Raw genomic sequence first — 21642 nt, 5'->3', positions numbered from 1 at the left:
TAACTCAGAGCACCGTGCCTAGGTTTCCTTATCAGCAAAATACCATTATCACTTCCTCTCTCATTGCATTTATGGTGCAGATGTGAAAAGTCAAAATACAAGTGTTTCTAGCAATGTCTGGCACAAATTGCAGACTCCATGAATGTTGGCTATTAATCTTATTAATACATGATTGCTAATATTGCTATAGGATTTTTTTTACCCATAGACCTTTTGTGTATGTTTATATGTATATGTACATGTACATGTATATGTATGTGTACGTGTACATGTATATATACATGTATATGTATATATATCTCCTTCCCCACTACTGTCTCCTCCTTGGTGTCCCTAAATGGTTCTGGGGAACCTTAGTTCTTTTCTCATCCAATACTATCATGGGCCTGTCCAGTCAGGTTCTGCCTTAACCCTTCTTTGTTGTTCAGTGTCAGTAGGCAGAAAAAACAAAGGGAAAAGGAAGCTCCCTCAGCAATAACAATCTTTTCCCTTTGTCTTCTCCCAGTTAGATGTCTCAGATTCTTGTCCTTCCCAAGCAAGCTGTCATGTCTCAGTGTGCTGCAGCAAGCCCTAATTTTCTTTTTTCTTTTTCTTTTTTTTTTTTTTTTTTTTTTGCCTGCAGAGTCATTGCTGGGGCTCAGTGCCTACACCATGAATCCTCTGCTCCTGGAGGCTATTTTCCCCCTCTTTTGTTGCCCTTGTTGTTTTTATCGTTGTTGTGGTTATTGTTATTGTTGTTATTGATGTCATTGTTGTTAGGACAGAAAGAAATGGAGAGAGGAAGGGAGGAAAGAGAGGGGGAGAGAAAGACAGACACCTGCAGACCTGTTTCACCACTTGTGAAGCAACCCCCCACAGGTGGGGAGCCGGGAGTTTGAACCAGGATCCTTTCACTGGTCCTTGCTCTTGGTGCCATGTGCGTTTAACCCACTGCACTACCGCCTGACCCCCAAGCCCTAATTTTCTAATACTTAGTGTTTTGGTTTTTTTTGACGTTGTTGTTTGTTTTGTTTTGTTAATATGAATGACAGTCACCTGGATTGCCAGTTAAATTTCAACTGCTTGGGTCCATCCTCAAAAAGGTGGAAATTTGGGGGTAGGACTACCCCCAAAGTACTTGATGTGACAAACTCCAGAGTGCTCAGTTCACTATCAGCTTTGCCATGTACTGACTGAAAAAGGAAAGAGTCTTAATGAATTCATGACTTACCAAGGCTTTTGTTTCCCCATTTGGGAAAGGAATGATTTACTGTAGTGGGTCTGATCAGAAGGCTTCCCGGGTCCACATTCTTTTTTTGAAGATCAAAGATGCTTTTAGTTAAAAAAACAATAGGAACAATTGTGAAAGTACAAATTGCTTTCAAGGTATGCTAGGAAGACATTAAGAATGTGTTAAACCTTGATTTCAGTAGTCTTGAAAAAAAAAAAAAAACAGCACCTCTACTGCTAAAGTAAACGTGTCTTTTTTTATTATTATTTCTTTATTGGGGAATTAATGTTTTACATTCGACAGTAAATACAATAGTTTGCACATGCATAACATTCCTCAGTTGCCCATATAACAATACAACCCCCACTAGGTCGTCTGTCATCCTTCTTGGCCGGGTCCACATTCTTACGAGCCCACTATTCTAACTCTGGTCTGGGCTGTGTGCAGCAGGACAGGCTCTTTAGTTTCCTGTTGTGAGTGCCATTCTCTGTTAATACAGGCCAGGTTCACATCTATATTCTTGGCTGCCATGTCCCAGGGCTGAGCTGAAGTTATTCTAACTAACAATAGAGATTTTATGTTTAAAGTGTATTTCACAACTCCTGTTTCTTATAGTGGTTTTGCTATAGTACAGAGACTTATACTGATCCTTTTGAAATAAACAAAAGAAGATACACATTAAGAATGCCCAATACTCAAAATGACTGCCATGAAAGTATTCCACAGTCTACTGGATTATAGCTTTATGATGGGGAGGGGGAGGGGCCATATGGCCTTTCCTCTCACTTGCTAGCTCTGACTAGTGACTGTGACCCTCTGGAGAGATATCTTCTGAGTTGTGGGCTCAGTTTCTTCCCTCGTTGTTAGAATGCTGCTTATAAAATTCATCCCAAACTGAACCATTATCTTAAGTTATTCTATAAAATCAGTTCTTTGGCAGAAATACATTTGGCAGTCACATCATTCCAGTATTATTATGTATAGTAAAAATGTGATGAATCATCCAAGAAAATTGTTTCTCTACTCTTTAGTCCTCTGTTTTCCAAATTTACCTGAGTCTGGAAACCCTTTTCTCCATGACTGCCTGTCTATATTATGCCTAGTGGAAGGAATTTTGATCTAACACTGGTTTGGAGACTCCTAATTTGAAATCCCCATCATTTGGTCCAAGAGAAGGCAGGAAGTTTGGGCTGGTATCATGGAGGAGGAGACCTTCTGAGTTCCTTAACTAACCCCTATTTTGGAGAGATGTCTTTATAATTGTATACAGCTTTTTCATTCTGCCAAAGAGCTGTTAACTGTGGACGGTGACCTCCTGAAAGAATGAGATTCGCTCCCTATAAAGTATTTGTAATCTCTCTGTGAAATTTCATACATCCTTGAAAAAAGGGAGCAGTTTTCCTCCAGCCAGTTTTGTACTTTCTTATAGCCATATATGGTACAGATAGAGAAATGGCCTGACCAATTAAAACAAAAGCTTTGTTTTGAAATGTGTTGCTTGGGATTTTGAACAGTTTAGTTCAAGAGAGAGGAGGAAAGTGTTCTGAAGGTGATAGTGACTTCAAGAAATAAAAGCTAGAGTAAAACTTTTTTTTCCTGTAATTGTTAAAGTTACCTTCCATTAAATGCTAGCAGTAAAATTATTTATCCCCTTTTATAACTAGGATAATTTTTTAAATGTGTGATGTAAAAGACTTGTGGGAGGCAGAGAGGTTCCAGTAATTTATTCTTTTGAAGGTATGATTACAAAGTCAAACATAAGCCCAGATATAAACTGATATTACCAGTGTTAACCTTTGTTTAGCTTGACAAGTTCTTCATGACTTTAGGTGATATTTAAGAACATGTGAATTCTTGTAAAATCAGAGAAAATGTAGTGTAAGCTATATAGGAAAATGATACTTTCTGATTTCCTCTTGCTACTTTTTTAGCTACCAGTAGATGACTTCATTACTCATAATTTTGCTTTAAAAAATCCAAAATAAGCTACTGAACAAAATAACTACCTTGTCATAAATTTTTTTCTTAAAAAATCCATAATTGGGGGTCAGGCGGTAGCGCAACAGGTTAAGCACACGGTGGTGCCAAGCACAAGGACTGGCGTGAGGATCCCAGTTCGAGCCCCCCGGCTCCCACCTGCAAGGAGTCGCTTTACAAGCAGTAAGGCAGGTCTGCAGGTGTCTATCTTTCTCTCCCCTTCTCTGTCTTCCCCTCCTCTCCCCATTTCTCTCTGTCCTATCCAACAATGACAACATCAATAACAACAATTATAACGACAACAACAATTTTTTAAAAGGCAGCAAGAGGGAAAATAAATAAATAAATAAATATTTTTTTAAAAGCCATAATTGTTCCAACTGTCAAGGGAGCTCTTGCTCTGGAGAGGAAAAGTCACTGAGGAACTGGGAATTTGGCATGTTTCAGTGGAAACAGCTTCAGCCTATCAGAATAAAGTTCTGCATATACTGCACATTGTTTTGTTCACAAAATATCAGTGCATTTGTAAATGACAAGTTCAGAGGTTTCAGATGGAAAAATACCCACCAAACACAAACATACAAAAAAACATTAAAAGCACTGCCAGTTGTTTCTAGTCTTTTGATACTACTAAGCTTTAAAATGAACAACTAGGGGCTAGGCGGTGGTGCACCTGGTTAAGCACACATATTACAGTGCTCAAGGACCTGGGTTCAAGCTCCTGATCCCACCTGCAGGGGAAAAGCTTCATGAGTGGTGAAGCAGGGCTGCAGGTGTTTCTCTGACCCTCTCCTCTATCTTCCCCTTCCCTCTCAATTTCTAGCTGTCTCTATCTAATAATTAATTAAATGAAAAAAATGAAGAAAAATAAAAGAACAACTAATGTTGTTCTTGATTTTAATGTCGAACCAGACAGAGGAATCCAGTGTAGGTATTCTTATTGATTGATTAGTTGATTTCTCCAGCAACTAGTTCTGGGCACTTTGAACTGCACCAGTCATTCTTCTAAGTACCTACCCTAAGCACAACTACTCACCCCAGGGAGAGCAGCAAGTGTCAGAGACCCTGGAGAAGCCCAAGCAGACCTTATGGGTCTTTAGATGAAGAAGAGACAGTTCTAGTTTGGTGATTCTGGAGGTTTCCTTGGAAAAATGCACATCCTGGAAGATAGACTGGAGTCTTAGGTTGGGTATAGATGTAAGGCAACAAGGAAGGTAAGGAGGCAGCCCTGTCACACCAGTTTGACCAAAGAGTCAGTGATGGTCACTTTAAGGAGAAGCAAACAGTGTTATTTGTTTGCTTTTACCACTCCAAATAGAGCCACTCTTCTGTTTAGGCCATGGCAGTCTCGGAATGCTTTTGCTTGTAGCCCAATGTAATGCTTTTTATCATGATAAAATATGAGGTCTTTATGCTGCACAATCAATCCCTTACCATATATGTGGTTTGAAAATATTTTCTTCCATTTTTAAATTTTTTTAAATTAAATTTGATAGAACAGAGAGACAAATTAAGAAGGAAGGGGGACAGAGAGGGAGAGAGACAGAGAGACACCTGCAACACTGCTTCGCCTTTTGTGAGACTTTCCTCCTGCAGGTGGGGACTGGGGGCATGAGCCCAGGCCCTTGTGCACTGTCATGTGTTCACTCAGCCAGGCACACTACCGCCCAGCCCCCTTTCTTCCATTTTGTGGCTTGCCTTTTCATTCTTTTGATAGTGTGATCAAAATCCTTCAGTGCACAAGTTTTTTATTTTGATAAATTCCAACTTACCTGTTTTCTTTTCCTGTGTGTGCTTTTAATATTACATCCAAGAAAAATCATTGCCAGATGCAGGATCATGAATCTTTTTTTTTAATGTTTTCTGCTAAGACTTTTACAGCTTTGATTCATTTTGAATCATTCTTTATATAGGATATAAGAGTCTAATTTGACCTTTTTTTTTTTGGCATGTGGGACATCCATTGTTCCCAACACCATTATTTAATTGAATAGTCTTGAAAATCGTTTGACCAGATATGCAGCAACTTATCCTGGGCTGTCTAGTCTACTGATCTGTGCATGTTTTTGTATGCCAGTGCCACCCTGACCACACCTACTCTGGAGTAGGTCTTGAAATCAGGAAGTATGAGACCTCCAATTTTATTCCTTTTCAGGGCTGTTTTGGTTATTTGTATCACCTTCAGATGCTGTATAAATGAATGGATTTTTTCTGTGTTTTTTTTTATGCTGGAATTTTGATAGGAATTTCACTGACAGAGCAACTTTATACGATATTTGTTTGTATAGTTGACTGTTCTCATTTTAACTTGGATGTTCAAGGAGTCTGTGGGATTACAGACACAGGAAGATATTGAGAGCATATGGATACAAAGCCCAGCCCACCCTCACTTCCTGCCCCCACTTTCTGTTCACTTTCCTGCCCAATTTCCATGTACTTTCCATACTCTACCCTCTGTCTCTCTCTCTCTGTTACCCCAAGTAACTTCTTCAAGGAGCTGGAGAAGAGACGAGGCCCTTAATATTAGACATGGTTCACAGCAATACAGAAAATCTCCTTCGACCAGTCTCAGGGAATCTTGCAGAATCACTGAGTTTGTGATCTGATGGCAAACACGGTAATAAAAAAAGAGACCTGAGCAACTCCGCCAACAATTTAGAGCCAGCATGGCTGGCCTCCTTGGACTTGAAAAGACTGGTTTCAATTATCTTAACAAATTTAAATGTTTAAGATTGACACCCTGACAAATTATAGGAAATTGAAAACATTTTCTCAGGCCTAATTACCAGGCTTTTTCCTAAAGACTGTGGAGAGGATTTGGGCGGGAAATCTCCTCCAGGCAGTTTTAAAATCACAGTGGCTGGATAAGGGATAAGCCACGGAGTGCATGCTGGCATTGGGACCAGACCACCAACGTCTCCCTACCTAACGGAAGCTGGGGACAGAAGAGGGCTGGGACCAGTGCTCCCTCCTTAGTGGGGAGAGACTAAAGGGAAGAAATGCTTATTTATATGCCATAGAGAGTGTTTTCATTTAGGAAGTGTTTGAATACTGTGAGGGAAAGCTAAGGCTGGGTTGCCAGAAAAGCCGAAAACGTTCTCCTCCCCGCAGGAGGATCAGTGCTTTCCCTACACTCTACAGAAATACCCTTTTCTCTTTTTCAAAGGCATTGTGCTTCAGATGGAATTCTTCCTCCTTCTAGTGGTTTGACAGTTGGCAGTGGTTGAACTTTGTAAGCTGGTCCTGTAGAGTTGAGATGTTCAGGATGTTAGGACACGAGCCTCAAGTGCAGCATAAAGTTTGTTCAAGGGCTCTGTGATCAGTATTTAAAAAACAGATTAGCTTAGAATAGGATATATCAGATTTATCCTGCATAGCAATAGTATATCTTGATGCTTTCAGTTTTCCATATGAGTATTTAGATGTCTATTGGTTTCAATATAATATTCTTAGAAATAATATTCAATGTAAATTCTTACTATGTGTAGTAGTTCAGAACCTATATCCATTATTTTTAAAATTAGTTTGTATGTGATATGGCTCAGACACGGTTTATTATTATTATTGTTGTTGTTATTATTATTATATTTATTTATTTGATAGAGATAGCCAGAAATCAAGAGGGAAGGAGTAATAGAGGGGGAGAGAGATAGAGAGACACCTGCAGCCCTGCTTCACCACTCACAAAGCTTTCCCCCTGAAGGTGGGGACCAGAGGTTCGAACCTGGGTCCTTGTGCGTTGTAACATGCACTCAACCAAGTGCACCACCACCCGGCCCCGAAAACGTTTCCAGGTCATGTTTCCAGGTCTAACCATTTTGAGTAAAATGTCATGTGTTCACCAAATTTACATTCATAAGTAAAGGTCTAGAAAGTAGACATTTCAGATTGCCATTGTTTTAGATTTATTTACTTATTTGTTTACTCATTCATTTATGAGAGAGAAATTGGGACTTTATGTGTGAAAGTCCAGTGTTTTAGCCACTACATGTACCACCTCCCACCTCTCTGATGACATCAGATTACTTTTGAACCTAGTTCTTGTTTGTTTGTTTGTTTGTTTTTTGTTCTTCTGATTGATTTCTGGTTGATTATATTTTTCAAAAACAATTGACTTAATATTAAGATTTCTTGATTTAAAGAAACAGTGTTTCTCCAACTTCAGTCTTTCACAAACCTGCATGATTTCTGGCAAATTTGTAGATCATTTATGATCTTGCTTGTTTCATATTTCCCTGAAATGAATTCAGAATTTATCTACTTTTAATGTCCACAAAACTGTTATTTTACATATATCTTCTAATATTAAATAAAATATTATTTCTAATATGTAAAAGTGTTCAAGTGCCATTGAAAATAGCAGTACCTACTTTATACCCACGGACCATTGCCGCAGAACGCTGATACATACCTCTTTTATTTTAATAAGCATTTTTAGAACAGTTTTAGATTTATAAAAGGTAATAGTTGTAAAGCTAGCATGGAGAATCACCATAAACATCTCACTGAGACCCCACACTAATATACACATAGCATTTTTGCAGTTAATGAACCAATATTGGTCACTACATAACTTTCCTGCTTTTCTTCTTTCTCCCTTAGATTACTCTGTGCTAGCAAAGGTCATTTACATGAGAAAAGGGATATGAGCTGCTAGTTATGAGGGGAATAAATGTTCTTTTTAAAAAATATTTATTTATTTATTTTCCCTTTTATTGCCCTTGTTTTTTTACTGTTGTTGTAGTTATTGTTGTCGTTATTAATGTCGTCATTGTTGGATAGGACAGAGAGAAATGGAGAGAGGAGGGAAAGACAGAGAGGGGGAGAGAAAGATAGACACCTACAGACCTGCTTCACCGCCTGTGAAGCGACTCCCCTGCAGGTGGGGGGGGGGGCGAACCGGGATCCTGACCCCAGTCCTTGCGCTTGGCACTGTACGCACTTAACCCACTAAGTGGTTACCAGTGTGCTACCAGCTGACTCCTGGAATAAATGTTCTTCATTTGAAAGCCTCATCCAGCCCACTCGCCTTCCAGGTTTTCATGCAATATCAGCATTTCTGAATTTACTGGCTACTCACTCAAGGCTACATACCTGTTAACTCAGTTTTTCCATTTATTGGTAAATATCTAAAAAGTTGGGGGGTAGTGTTGGATGCAGGAGGGAATGTTTAGAAATAGAGAAATGAGGGGGTGCAGGCAGTGGTGCACTCGGTTAGGCACACATATCACCATGTGCAGGGATCTGGGTTCAAGCCCTGGCTCCCTACCTGCAGGAGAGAACTTCATGAACAGTAAAGCAGGTCTGCAGGTGTCTCTCTTTCTCTCCCCCTCTCTGTCTTTCCCTCCTCTCTCTGTCTCTCTCTGTCCTATCCAACAATGACAACATCAATAACAAAAACAGTAATAAGTACAACAATAAACAAGGGCAACAAAAGGGAATAAATAAATAAATATTTTAAATTAAAAAAAAATAAAAATAATAACATGGAAAGCTATAAATTGTGTCTGAGGAAAGAGATCACATAATGCCAACCAAACTGTTCATTCTGCTCCAGGGTCTCCGAAAACTTCACAGAGTAGTGTGTAGCCAAGATGGGGTTTGAGAAACAAGTAGGAATGTCTTCGAGCTGTTTTGGCACCACCTCAGAAGTGGCTGTGAACACCTGTGATGACTGTAGGCATTTTCCTAGCACCTGCCACTTCCTATCTGGTTTATTATTATTGTTGTTGTTGTTGTTTAAGATAAGAACAGAGGCAGAGAGAGACCACAGCACCAAAGTGTCCTTCAGCACTGTGGAACCTAGACTTGAACCTGGGACGCGCACATGGCCAAGGAACACACTATGCAGATGAGATAGTTCCTGGCTCCTGGTACCTCTCCTCTGAAGGAGACACAGCTAGTCTGCATGTTGCACGCAGACCAGGCTGTCTCAGTCCGGCTTACTTATTAGCTAGCTAGTTGTGAGTTCATTTCTAGCTGTGTGTATCAATGTTAAATATATGCAGGAGTGGGGGAACACTTCCTGTCAACTATTTTGAGCAAGCTTTATAGGATCTCTAAGGAGTGTGTGGGAGCAGAGAAGTGCCGTTGACTCACATACTCATGCTCGGTGAGGAAGGTGCCTGGAACCTTTTTTAGGAGAGAAGGGCATACCTCTGAATGTGGACTTGCAGTCCTTGTAAGGACATCCGTGTGCTTGCGTCTGCCCTCTCTAGTATTTATCTGCTCATGAATGATAAGCGTCATTTCCTCACGTTTGCTAGAATCTAAACTCCATGAAGGCAGGCAGGGATCTCTGTCTTTCCTTGGTGTGTGTCTCGGGATCTCAAGTTAAGGTCTGACACACGATTGGTGCCAGTTGGATGAACTAATGTTGACATGAATGATGACACTGAATGGACATTTCTGCACTAGATTCAAGCCCAGATGAAGGGAAGGAAGTGCCCTAAGAGAAGCTGAATTTGGGATTAGAGGGTCACCTGCATTTCACCCCCAGGCTCAGCAGCCTCTGTGCAGTAAACTCTCTCCTGTCTAGTTGAAGAGCTGGTCTGTGACCCACCCTGGATGTCATGAGCATACCTCAGTTGTAGAAAAGGCAAGAAACCTGAAAAATCACTCGGGTCACCTAAGGAGGTAGCTGTGACAGCTCCCAAGAGCACCTTGGGCACGTAAGACCTGGTTTCATATTCCAGTGTCCTCTTCTAATTGTGTGATATAGGGTCAGTCATTAGGCCTCCCCCTCCCATTTCTTCACTTATAAATGGGAGCAGTAAGCCCCTGTTTACCGTGTGTCTAACCTGGCACCTCCTCACCCAGAAGGGCCTCTCACAGGCCAGGGGAGCCCTCTGAGAGGCCAGCACGTGGCTAGGTTCCATGAGTTCCTTTCCAAGCCTCTCTCTCTCTCTCTCTCTCTCTCTCTCTCTCTCTCTCTCTCCAGGAAAAGATCCAACTAAGCCCCACGAGTTTTGTTAGGGAGGATTGTGAGGCAGCCGTCCCCCCTCCCCTCCCCAAACCCAAATCCCCAGTAAGTCAGGAAGATGTATGTATTTGAAAACATTGGGAGGTCTGCTTTGGATCACCCTGGAGCTGTGGCTTCCCGGAGCAGCTGCGAGTGAAGGGAAGTGCTCCATGTTCATGCCCCACACAGGGGCTGCCTTCACTCAGCGTTTTCGGCCGTTGGCTTTAAATCATAAAAAGCAGCTCTGTATACTGTTTACTCTGTTGCTAGAAGGCAGTGAAACATAGGTATTAAAAAAAAAAAAAAGGCAGAAGCAGCCGTTAATCCCGCCAGGCTTCTGGGCACTGGAGAAGTTGCGGATGACAAAAGTTAATTAGAAACATGAGCGGTTTAACTGAAAACACTTGTGACAATTGGAAGGGTGGCCTCTGGCTGGAGAACTATTCCTGGGGATTCAGTGCAGGAGAAAGTGACGGCTGCTAGGTAAGTCGTGTCCCTGTGACTATAGGCATGGGTGCATCTGGGGGGCTAGACATGCTGCTTCCTGCCTGTTTCACATGCCAGGTAGACCTGGGGGTGTTGGTGCAAGGGCACTGGGCTCAGTGGAGACTCCAAACCACTCAGACAGCTGCCCTGCCCCAGCGAGCGTATGGAGGGTGGGCGGCCTGAGGGAGGGTCTGCAGCTTTCACTTCTGGAGTACTGAGCTTCCTTGGTGACTAGCAAGACGCCAGTTTGGAACCTGCCCTTCCCATAATAACTCCACTTCTAGTTTGGAAATAGTTTGAAGCCTTTCTGAAAAAAAGCATCTGACTGGGGAAATCCTCCCCAAGCTCCAAATGGAAGCCTTAACTTTCAGGTTCCTGGAACATTTTCTTGCCTACAGTGGGGCCATGTGCACAGCTTCCACTCTGAAGCTAAAAAAAAAAAAAAAAAAATCTTGTTAAAAAGTTCACCGTGAATCATGCTTATAACTCTTTAAAAGTGTCAGGGCAGGAAGACTTTATATTTGACAGGATTTAGCAACTTTTGTGTGTAATTCTTTTTCTCTAAAGATTTTACTTGGTTTCTCTTCTGCCTTTTTTTTTGGGTCCATTCTACTTTAATGTTTGTTCTACTTCATTGTTTACTTAAAGTTGGATAATATTGCATAACTTGGAAATGAGATTGTAAGTTGTATACAAGATAACAGATTTTTTTTCTGCATCTTTCTTTTTTATTTATTTTTTTTTATTATCTTTATGTATTGGATGTAGACAGCCAGAAATCAAGAGGGAAAAAGGAGGCAGAGAGAGAGAGAGAGAGATACCTACAACACTGCAACACTCCCCCTGCAGGTGGGAACCAGGGGCTTGAACCTGGTTCCTTGCACATTATAACATGTGTGCTCAACCAGGTGCACCACCAGCCAGCCCCTTTCTACATCTTTCAGTACCGCCGCCATTGTGATGTGGGTTTTGGTATATATATATATATATTTGCTTGATTGTGTTTTGTGCACATTGATGCTCAGGTCAGGATGCATTTACTCAGCAGACACTGAACTGTAGGTGCTGGCGAGCATGAGGAACGCCAGTGACAGCTAGTGCAGGAAGTTGGTTTGGAACCTTATGGCCTTTGGACATGGAGAGATTAGCAGTGTGTAATCTTACCAGCTCTTCTTCACCTTCAGTGAAGGGCTGTAGATGTAACTCAGATTTTCTTCTCTCCTCTGTCTCTGCAGAGCCATTGGCAAGCCCAGCCTCCTCCCACCCCGGAATGAGTGAGAATGCACCTGCCTCTCTGGAGAGCAGCAGTGGCTCCACCCCTAGCAACTGTGGCATCTCCTCAGCCATCCCCCAGCCTGGCTCGGCCACCAAGCCCTGGCGCAGCAAATCCATCAGCGTGAAGCACAGTGCCACGTCGTCCATGCTGTCGGTCAAGCAGACTGTGCCTGAGGCCCCCAGGCCCAGCCCCGAAGCCCTGAAGCCAGCCCCCAACAATCAGAAATCCATGCTGGAAAAACTCAAACTTTTCAACAGTAAAGGAGGGTCCAAGGCTGGCGAGGGCCCGGGGTCTCGGGACACGAGCTGTGAGCGGCTAGAGATCCTGCCCAGCTTTGAGGAGAGCGAGGAGATGGAGGCCAGTGGCCGGACACTCTCCATGCCAGGCCCCACATCCAGCAGCCCCAAGATTGCCCTCAAGGGCATCGCTCAGAGAACTTTTAGCCGAGCTCTGACTAACAAGAAGAATTCCCCAAAAGGCAACGAGAAAGAAAAGGAGAAACAGCAGCGGGAAAAGGAAAAGGAAAAAAACAAAGACCTCACTAAGAGAGCCTCTGTGACAGAGAGGCCAGACCTCAAAGAGGGGATGAGAGAAGACCTTAGTGTGACAGCAGTGCCTGAGATGCCAAAAAAGTCCTCCAAGATCGCCAGCTTCATCCCCAAAGGGGGGAAGCTCAACAGTGCCAAGAAGGAGTCCACAGCCCCGGCCCACAGTGGAATACCAAAACCAGGAATGAAGAGCATGCCCACCAAGTCCCCAAGTGCCCCAGCCCCTTCCAAAGAAGGGGAACGAAGCCGGAGTGGGAAGCCAAGCTCGGGACTCCCCCAGCAGAAGCCTCAGCTGGACGGAAGACACTCTAGTTCCTCCTCCAGCCTCGCATCCTCAGAAGGAAAAGGCCCCACAGGCACCACCCTGAACCACAGCATCAGCAGCCAGACTGTCAGTGGGTCCATCGGGACCACCCAGACTACAGGAAGCAATACCGCCAGTGTCCAGCTACCTCAGCCCCAGCAGCAATACAGCCACCCAAACACTGCCACGGTTGCGCCCTTCCTGTACAGGTAGGAGCTGCCTGTCTGCCCATCCAGGGCCACTGGGCTCAAGACCCTCGCTGGTAGACTCAAGGTCCTTTAAGGGCAAACTCCAGAAGCATTTCCACTGTGTGTTTGCTCCCGATAGAGGTGCACGCCATCTACTTGAGGGAACAGAGGGAGGTGAAGGAAACTCTAAGCCCAGGCTGAATAGGAGTTGACAAGGCATATGGGAACCCAAAGCCTTCCCAGAAGCATAAGCAGGTGCAGGAAAGCAGTCTGGAGGGGCCAGGCAGTGGCACATCTGGTTAAGCGCACACATTACAGTGTGAAAGGACCCAGGTTCAAGCTCTCAGTCCTCACTTGTGGTGGGGGTGGGGGAGCTTCACGAGTGGTGAAGCAGGGCTGCAGGTGTCTCTCCTTCTCTCTTTCTACCTCCTCCTACCCTCTCAATTTCTATTTCTATCCAATAATAAATAAATAAAAATGTAATTAAAAGGGGAATCAGGTGGTAGTGCAATGGATTAAGTGCAGGTGGCTCAAAGCTCAAGGACTGATGTAAGGATCCCAGTTCCAGTCCTGGGCTCCCCACCTGCAGGGGAGTTGCTTCACAAGCGGTAAAGCAGGTCTACAGGTGTCTTTCTCTCTCCCTCTCTGTCTTCCCCTCCTCTCTCCATTTCTCTCTGTCCTATCCAACAATGACAACAATAACTACAACAATAAAACAACAAGGACAACAAAAGAGAATAAATAAATAAATATTTTTTAAATGTAATTAAAAGGAAAGTGGTCTGGTAGCCCTCAACAGACCCCAACATCAGACACATCCTGAACACATTAAAAAAAAAAAAGACCATTGAGACAGCAATACTTGGAGGGTGCCTGCTTGTGTGTGATCCACATTCACACGTTCAAGCCTCTGCTGCACAGCACAGAGCAGAGTGCTACAGCACTGGGGAAGCTTCCGTGCTGTGGTGTCTCGCCCCCCTCCCCCCCCACCGTCTCCTTCTGTCTGAAAAAATGGTGGAGTCCTGATGACCTCTGGATCCGCCCCAGCCCCACCCCCCCAAAAAAAAAACAATATTAGCATGCAACCTGCTGAGTAACAGATTTATTCTCGTGGAACTATCTGCCTCGAACTTCCAGATCTCCACTGTTTCATTCACTGCTTCCTTCCAGTGTTTTTGACAGGGTGAGTCAGACAAAGGTTAGGGAGGAACAAAAGCGCACATGCTGCATTGAGAGACTCATCTAGGTGTTGTGTCTGACTCCATCCTCTGTCCCTCTCTCTCCTGCCTCAGATGGAAGGTCCATCAAGCCCTGATAGACCTGTGGAGGGAGGGGCTTGCTCTGTGTGGCTCTGTCCTGTGAGAACCTCTGGTTACTCAGCCTGACGACACCTTTGTGGAATGAGACACACACCCTTCAGGCAGGAGAACGCCCCTGAGCTTTGCTCTCTGTAGCCGGCTTCACCCTGGGCTAGCAACATATGCAGTAGAGTGATAACACCTCTAATAGCAAAAGGAAATTAGTGGTTGAATCCCACGTTCTAGGCATATTTCACAGTTGTTACCCTAAGTACATAGATAACTGTATACACTCACCTATACACCTTGGGTACAAGCACATGTCAGCATGGACTCAAGTGCACACATGTCGATGCAAATATATGCAGACACACATGTGTTTGCATGCCTGTTCATATGCATAGATTTGTGTCCGTGCTTTCAGCTTCCTGTGTGTATATAACTCTCTAAAGAATTAGGTTCTTTCCCTCACCCTCCTGAGTTACATTCTATGAGGCTCTGGCCCGACTCATTTCAGAGGAGAGTCAGGCAGCAGCCATCCAGTGAGGGCTTGTCAGGCGTCACCTGCCTCTTTTCTCTTTCCTTCTGCTCACCCTCCCTTTCATCAAGGGCCACACCTGAACTTTGTTCTAGAGAGAGAGAGATACCATTAACACCAAAGCATGCTTCAGTGTGGCAGTATGGTGTGGCTCAGTGCGGCAAAGCAGCACGCTCTCTAAGTGAGCTATTTCACCTGCCCTCACCCTAACTGTGTAACTGATTAAGCAGCCACATTTTTTATTTTAATTTTTTATTTATTTTGAATACAGACAGAAATTCAAAGGGAAGGGAAAATAGAGATAGATACCCGTAGCGCTGCTTCACCACTCATGTAGTTTCCCCCTCTTGCAGGTGGGGATGAAGACTTGAACCTGGTAACACATGTTTTTCTGGGTGTGCCACTAACTGGCCCATTTTTGTTTTTTAACTCAAGTCAGCTACTTAGTTTACTGACCTAAGGAGAGGACAAGGTTGAGATAGTGACTCTGTACAACTCTTCATACAATTGTTCTCTGAGACATGGAAGTCACTTAAAATCTCTCTACAAATTCTTACCATGCAAGTAACACTACTAGTCTTGGGGAAATGCACATTGAAGCTACCATTGACAGATCCTCGATTTGCATTTTCAGAATAAATTTGACAGCGTGCGATCACTAGCCATTCTCCTCCCTCCCACCCTCTTTTCTGCCTTCCTTCCTTCCTTCCTTCCTTCCTACCTTCCTTCCTTCCTTCCTCTCTTTCTTTCACTTTTTACAGTAATTATTGGAAAGATTACAAGACATTTAATCTCTTTTTTTTTCTGTGAGGACATAGAGGGGGTTAAGAGATATTGATAAATATCTAACAAATAGAAAGAAGGAGAAAACTACTTAAGCCCCATGTTACTATTCCTGCTCCTTCGTGTGTGATGTCACTGGTCCCCAGAGGTGCCTTGCCTTATTAGGTGAGTGAGAAAAAAGCTGTGGACAAGAGCACTGGGGCAGAAGTCAAGATCCTGGGTTTGTGTCAGCCTGGGCCTGCCTGTGTGGTCCTGGATCTGGCCTCAGGAGCACTGGTGGGTGTGGTGGCAGGTGTATGCAGAGACCCAGCTGTGGGATTTCCATGCTTAGCTCATCTAACCACTCCTACTCTTCCTTCGGTAGTTACCTGTCTTTTTTCTTTAATCTTCATCCTGTAGATAAACAATCTGAAGTGGAGACTAGCTAGATAACTTGCTCTACATGGGAGCCAAAGAAGAACTAGTGTTCTAACCAGACTTTAACCAGAGAGACCAGGCTCTTAACCACCACATCCTATCAACTCTCTGAACTCTGCTTCTCTCAGTGCCTCCTGTCTTCATCTCTAAAGTAAGGAGACTGGACTAGATCAAGACTCAAGAGAGTCTGGAAAAAGCTACTTAGATTCCCTTTATGCTCCAAATTCTCTCTCTTGATTTTATGGCTCACTGTATATAACTTTAAATGTCCGCACACACAACAGAACTTCTCCATATTGGTGATTTCATACACAGAATAAAGGAATATATATATATATATTTATTTTTTAGTTGCCACAAGGGTTATTCTGGGACTCAGTACCTACACTGAAAATCCACCATCCCTGGTCACCCTTGTTTTCTTTTTCTTTTTGATAAAGTCAGAGAGAAGTCGAGAGGGGTGGGGGAGACAGGTCAGGAGAAAGAGCACTGCTTTGCCACTCTTGAACCTTCCCCGCTGCAAGTGTGAAGCACTCAGAATAGATTATATTGGTCAATTCAGAAGCATCACTGGTCTCCTTTATTCACTTTACTGAGTGGTTTTGATTCATAGCACATATAGAACACAGGGGAGGTTGCTTGTATGGATGAGGGCCTTGGGGTTCAGAGGTGGCATGACTTATTCAGATGTGCATGTCTCTGAAACTGTGCACTGCAGACCAGCAGCCAGTTAAGTGTTCTGATCTCAGGTTTCCTGATCCTCCCAGTATTCAGCATCTCCCGAGACTTAGAGACATCTCATGCACTCCAACTACACACCTGCCTGAGTGCCAGTTACAGCAAATGGACTTGAGCAGATCATGTTCTCATGTGCTCACATCAAATAAGCCCCTCGTAGAGCTCTCATTCTAGTTGAGAAGAGATTTCTAATAAGAGCACATACCGATAAGTAGGCATCAGGCAAAGCAGGAGAGCTGTGGAAACAGAGGAGCTAGGAGCTGGTACCATCAGCTGGTGGAGAGTCTGGGAAGTTCTCTAGGTCAAGATGACATGGGAACTGCAGCTTCAAGGTGTATTGGAAGTGAGCCGAGACAGGAGAAAGTCACAATAAATACAAAAGCCTGGCAAGAGCATGGGATGATCTGGGGGTAGAAAGAAACCGTGGGTGGGTGGGGCAAAGGGCAGGGCTGTGTATAAAAGGTGAGCATGGTGGGAGATGGGGCTGGCAATAAAGGGAGGGAGAATGCCAGGATAAAGGGCCCTTCCTGACACCCTGGGGAGTTTAGAGCTTATTCTGTGGGCAGGGGGAAATCTTTGGAAGTCTTTGGTCAGAGAGTGATAATGATTATTACAGCAACAGAAAGATCGGTCGAGAGCAGAGGTCACAGACTCAGGTGCCTGGTTGGGCCCCTGAAAGGTAACAAACAAGTGGGTCAGGGTGAGGGGGGCTGTGGCAGCAGGGGCAGCTCCCACTCAGCACTGGTACATGGCACCCTGTGAGATGTACAGCTCAGACTTGCTGCACTTGCCAGGTATGTCTTGTGTAATCTTGCCATTTTTCAACGTTGAAAACAATTCAGAAGCTTTCCAATATTGTGCCCCTTGCATCTGATGGCCATTTTGCAGCCTCCAGGCCAGAGGTAGTGGATGTGTAGACACAATGCTTCTGGGACCTAGGAGGAGGTGAAGAAGGCTTGGACCCTGGCCAGGGGGTGGAGAAGAGCTTGGAAGCATGAAAGTCCTCCAGGAGTCGAGATGTCAGGAACTGGGAACTGGTGGCTTTAGTAGGAGGGCAGAGGGAAGAGCAAATGGATGACTGGAAAGTTATTTGCTCACTTCCAGTATGTGAGATAATTCATATGCCCCCATGCCCTCCCACTAGTAGAATGGGGTTGAATTCTCTAGGGATACTAGTGAATTAGAACACTAGTAGTGTTCTACCCAGAGTGATTTCTCACAGCGCAATTGTGCCTTTACATGTCAGGCCCAAACGAGTGGAGGTAGTTGTGGCAATAAAACATTGCATGAAAAGTTGTTTCAATCTGCTTGACAAATAAGGGCACAGAGAAGGTTTGGGGAAGTACAGCTTTCAGTCAAGTGTTGACATAATGATCAATGAGACCTTTCATGTCAGAAGATCTGAGCTCTGAGTCAGGGAGCTGGAGGGCAAACACACCTGCTTGGCACCCTCTCCCGACTGGCTGCCAGTCAGTCACCTTTTCATAAAGAGTCACGTCGTCGTCGAGGCTCCCAGGGCCTGTCAATGGAGTCATCTTTGTGCCTGACTTGCTGGTGCTGTTGGTTGCTTAGAAGTCTCTCTCTGGCATAGGTTAAGTGATCCATATGACCCAGTACTCATGAGCATTTTTCTTTTTTCTTTTTTTTTCCTCCAGGGTTATTGCTGGGGCTCAGTGCCTGCACCATGAATCCATTGCTCCTGGAGGCCATTTCTCCCCTTTGTTGCCCTTGTTGTTGTATCTTGAGCATTTTTCTGTCCCAACTTAGCTCCCCATGGGGATTTGGAGATGATCTCTCACAGTTTGGTGGCTCTCTCTGTTTCTAGGACATTGCTCCACATGTGCTAATGAGTTATTTAGCCTCTGTCTGCTGGTCTACTCTGATCTAAGGCATTTGACTGGAGGTGGTGATAGCGGGTACTGTGGTCAGCCCACTTTTGTCCAGATGTAGTAGTTACCATCTGCTTGTGTTTGTGTGAAGGTCTCAGACAGACACCGAAGGGAATGTTACTGCCGAATCTGGCTCAGTGGGTGTGAGCATGGAGCCTAACCACTACACCAAGAGTGGACAGCCTGCTCTGGAAGAACTCACAGGTGAGTACAGAGCCCTGAAATTCTCTGTCTTTCGGTGTGACGAGTCCTCCCGTGCTAGCAGGGAATGAACCCACTTGATTTGAAGTTGCTTTTCTGTGGCATTGGCTGAGCTGAACAAGCATTTTTTATGATTTCCCCTCTTCTCTACCCTGTCCTCACTTTCTTCCTGTCTACTTTGCCCTAACCAAATGTGTATATAACTTCCTTACCTGCGGCAAATCCTACTTTAAGATAGATTCCACTTCATTCACTTAGGGAATCTGAGCTATTTTGTTACTTAACTCTGAACCTCATTATTCTTTAAGTAAAATTGCATCACAGCAGGAATTCAAACTCAAAAATTTTTGAATTTTTTTCCTATATAGGAACACCAATTGAAATATATTGATAGCATCTTCCATTAGTTAGAAAGAAGATTCCAGTGGGATTCTTTTAGAGGGAGAAAGGCCAGATGGTAGTGCACCTGGTTAAGTGCACAGACTATAGTGTGCAAGGATCCAGGTTCAAGCTCCTGATCCCCACCTACAGGGGGAAACTTCACGATTGGTGAAGCAAAGCTGCAGGTCTCTCTCTCTTTCTCTCTCTCCCTCACCTCTCTCATTTTTTCTCTGTCTCTATTAGATGATAAATACATAAATTTTTAAAAGAAAAAGAGAACAAGTTGATGATGAAAGAAGCATTATATAAAACATAGTTATCTCTGTGTTGATATTGTTCTTCTATCCTTACTTTAAAGAAGAAAAGCTAGCATCTGCATTGAATTCCCTACTGCAGTGCTTTCCAAGTTAGCACTGTCTCCATTTCTCTTTGCCTGTCTCTAACTCTATGCCTCTATTCTAATAATTTGTAATCATGGAAGTGAATGGTTTGCCACATAGTTAGCAGTGGGTGTGATAGTCTTTTGAGATTTTAACCACTTCCAGAGTTGGGTTAAAAGTGGAAACCCTTCTAATTCATTCCTGAGTCTCAGTGACCATGAACACACCATTTCACTGGCCACAATAGAGCTGAGGGAATTGGACTGTAACCTGTACGATTGATTTTACCCGTCTCATCATTAGCTCTAGGTATTAATTCCAGAGGGTCTTAAGAGATTGAACTACTTCTGACACTACTGGCTGGGCACAGTGACGCCACAGAAAGTTTTTAAGTCATTTATAAAGTGATCCATCTTGCTATGTAGCTCAGGACCCACATTTGGGATTGATTTTATCTTTCCTTCTCTCTAAGACTTGTAGCTCCCTCTCTCTCTCTCTCTCTCTCACACACACACACACACACACACACACACACACACACATACACACACAGAGGCACGTGAATAGTGTAGGAACAGGCATGTTATGAGAAGAAGGGTATCCGGGTCTCCACACGCATTCAGATTGTGTCCTTCCCTGCACACAGCACAAGACCCAGGGTGGGGCTTCAGTGCCCTGCATGGATCACATGTGTGCCCTGGGGAGTAAGAGAGGATTCAGCCAGATTCATATTTGAAAAAGCAAAAGCAGCAGCCATAGAACATTCCACGTAACACATAAATTTTAGTGGCAGATTGCAATCTGTGATCTTAGAGTGTTGTTTTTTTTTTTTCTTTTTCTATCCATGTCTCCTCTTCACCAGGAATATAAAGCCAAGTAAGAGCTCAGGCAGCCTGAGTTGATTTGAGAAACAGAATTGTGCAGCCACTCTCTTCTGCAGAGAGAATATCACTCCACATATGCGGTTCTGGGACTTGAACTCAGGACTTCATGTTTACAAGTCCTTTGCTGTATCTTCTACACTGGCTTCCTGGAAGACATTAGTAAAACTTTCTTTATTAGATCTGTATTAACGTTTAAGTGGTAGAACTCAGGTGTAATTTATGTATGAATTATTTTATAGAGATGCCCATGAAAGCTTGCGGTTGAATCTAACTTATCCACAGCTGATGTCTCATTCTTCCCCAAAGGTTTTTCTTTGTTTTGTTTTTTTTTATTTTTATGAGAGAAAGAGTAAATCAGAGCATCACTCTGGTATCTATGATGCCAGGGATCAAACTCTGGACCTCACATTCAGAAGTCCAATATTGGACCACCTCTTCATCTGCTGGCCAATTTCTTAAAATGACAACAAATGGTGGATATATTTAGAAGGGGACATTTATGAGTCTGTTTGATCCGTTGCTTAATTTCTCCACTGGCTTTTGGAAGACTGAATTTTTTTTTCCCCCATGGCACTTTACATAGTGTCACGGTTAAGACACACAACCCTACTTGCTATCAAGTCTATGAATTTCTTCAGTTGCTAAAAAATGCACAGTATTTCAAACTCTGATTGCTTCTTGTGATAGGAAGATTACTCCTTCCTAAGGGAGTCTTTCAACTTATTATTGATTTCCACTGGTAAAGGGGTTCTTTACTCTTACATTTCTAGTCCCTGGATTTAGCCCAGCCTCTTGAAGCCCATAGACAATTTCCATTCTCTTCCAAGTAGCAGCATGTCCCTTAAGATTCCTTCTGCCAAGGAAAACCACTAGGTTCCTTCATATCCCTTTTGCAATGCTCTGGCATCCTCCAGACTCAGCCAGACATGGTCAGACTATATTGTTCTTGGAGAACCTCAGAGAGGACTCACTTTGACAGAGACAAGAGAGCTACAGGTATACATGAAATAGCTTATTTGGTTTTTACGTATCTTTGTATATGAGCTAAAAGTCCTAGCATTCCCACTGGAACTTGATCGTGTTTTATTTTTGCTTAGATTGTGAGCTGATGAACATATCTTATAAGACTGTCTTCCATAGAGGGAGGATTGGAAGCTCATAGTGTAATAACCCAAGCAAAACA

The 21642-nt window shown here is 43.5% G+C and overlaps 1 protein-coding gene across 14 annotated transcripts in view; it reads left to right on the top strand.

The window, feature by feature from the left end:
* Nucleotides 1–21642, top strand: part of NAV2 (neuron navigator 2) — a 762517-nt gene that overhangs the window by 550321 nt on the left and 190554 nt on the right. For 13 of the 14 annotated variants that reach the window (XR_009545656.1, XM_060177031.1, XM_060177025.1 and 10 more), the window contains 2 exons: nucleotides 11870–12971; nucleotides 18705–18817. Coding sequence is in view for 13 of the 14 variants with exons in the window: in XM_060177031.1 (XP_060033014.1) it covers nucleotides 11870–12971; nucleotides 18705–18817 (1215 nt within the window). In the remaining variant the exon portion in view is untranslated. Of the gene's footprint in view, nucleotides 1–10361; nucleotides 10632–11869; nucleotides 12972–18704; nucleotides 18818–21642 lie in introns of those variants that run through there. The other variant, XM_060177037.1, reaches the window with a different exon arrangement.

The sequence above is a fragment of the Erinaceus europaeus genome, chromosome 17 (assembly GCF_950295315.1).
Source record: "Erinaceus europaeus chromosome 17, mEriEur2.1, whole genome shotgun sequence".
In the NCBI taxonomy this organism is placed as follows: domain Eukaryota; kingdom Metazoa; phylum Chordata; class Mammalia; order Eulipotyphla; family Erinaceidae; genus Erinaceus; species Erinaceus europaeus.
This window is presented reverse-complemented; position numbering and strand designations above follow the sequence as displayed.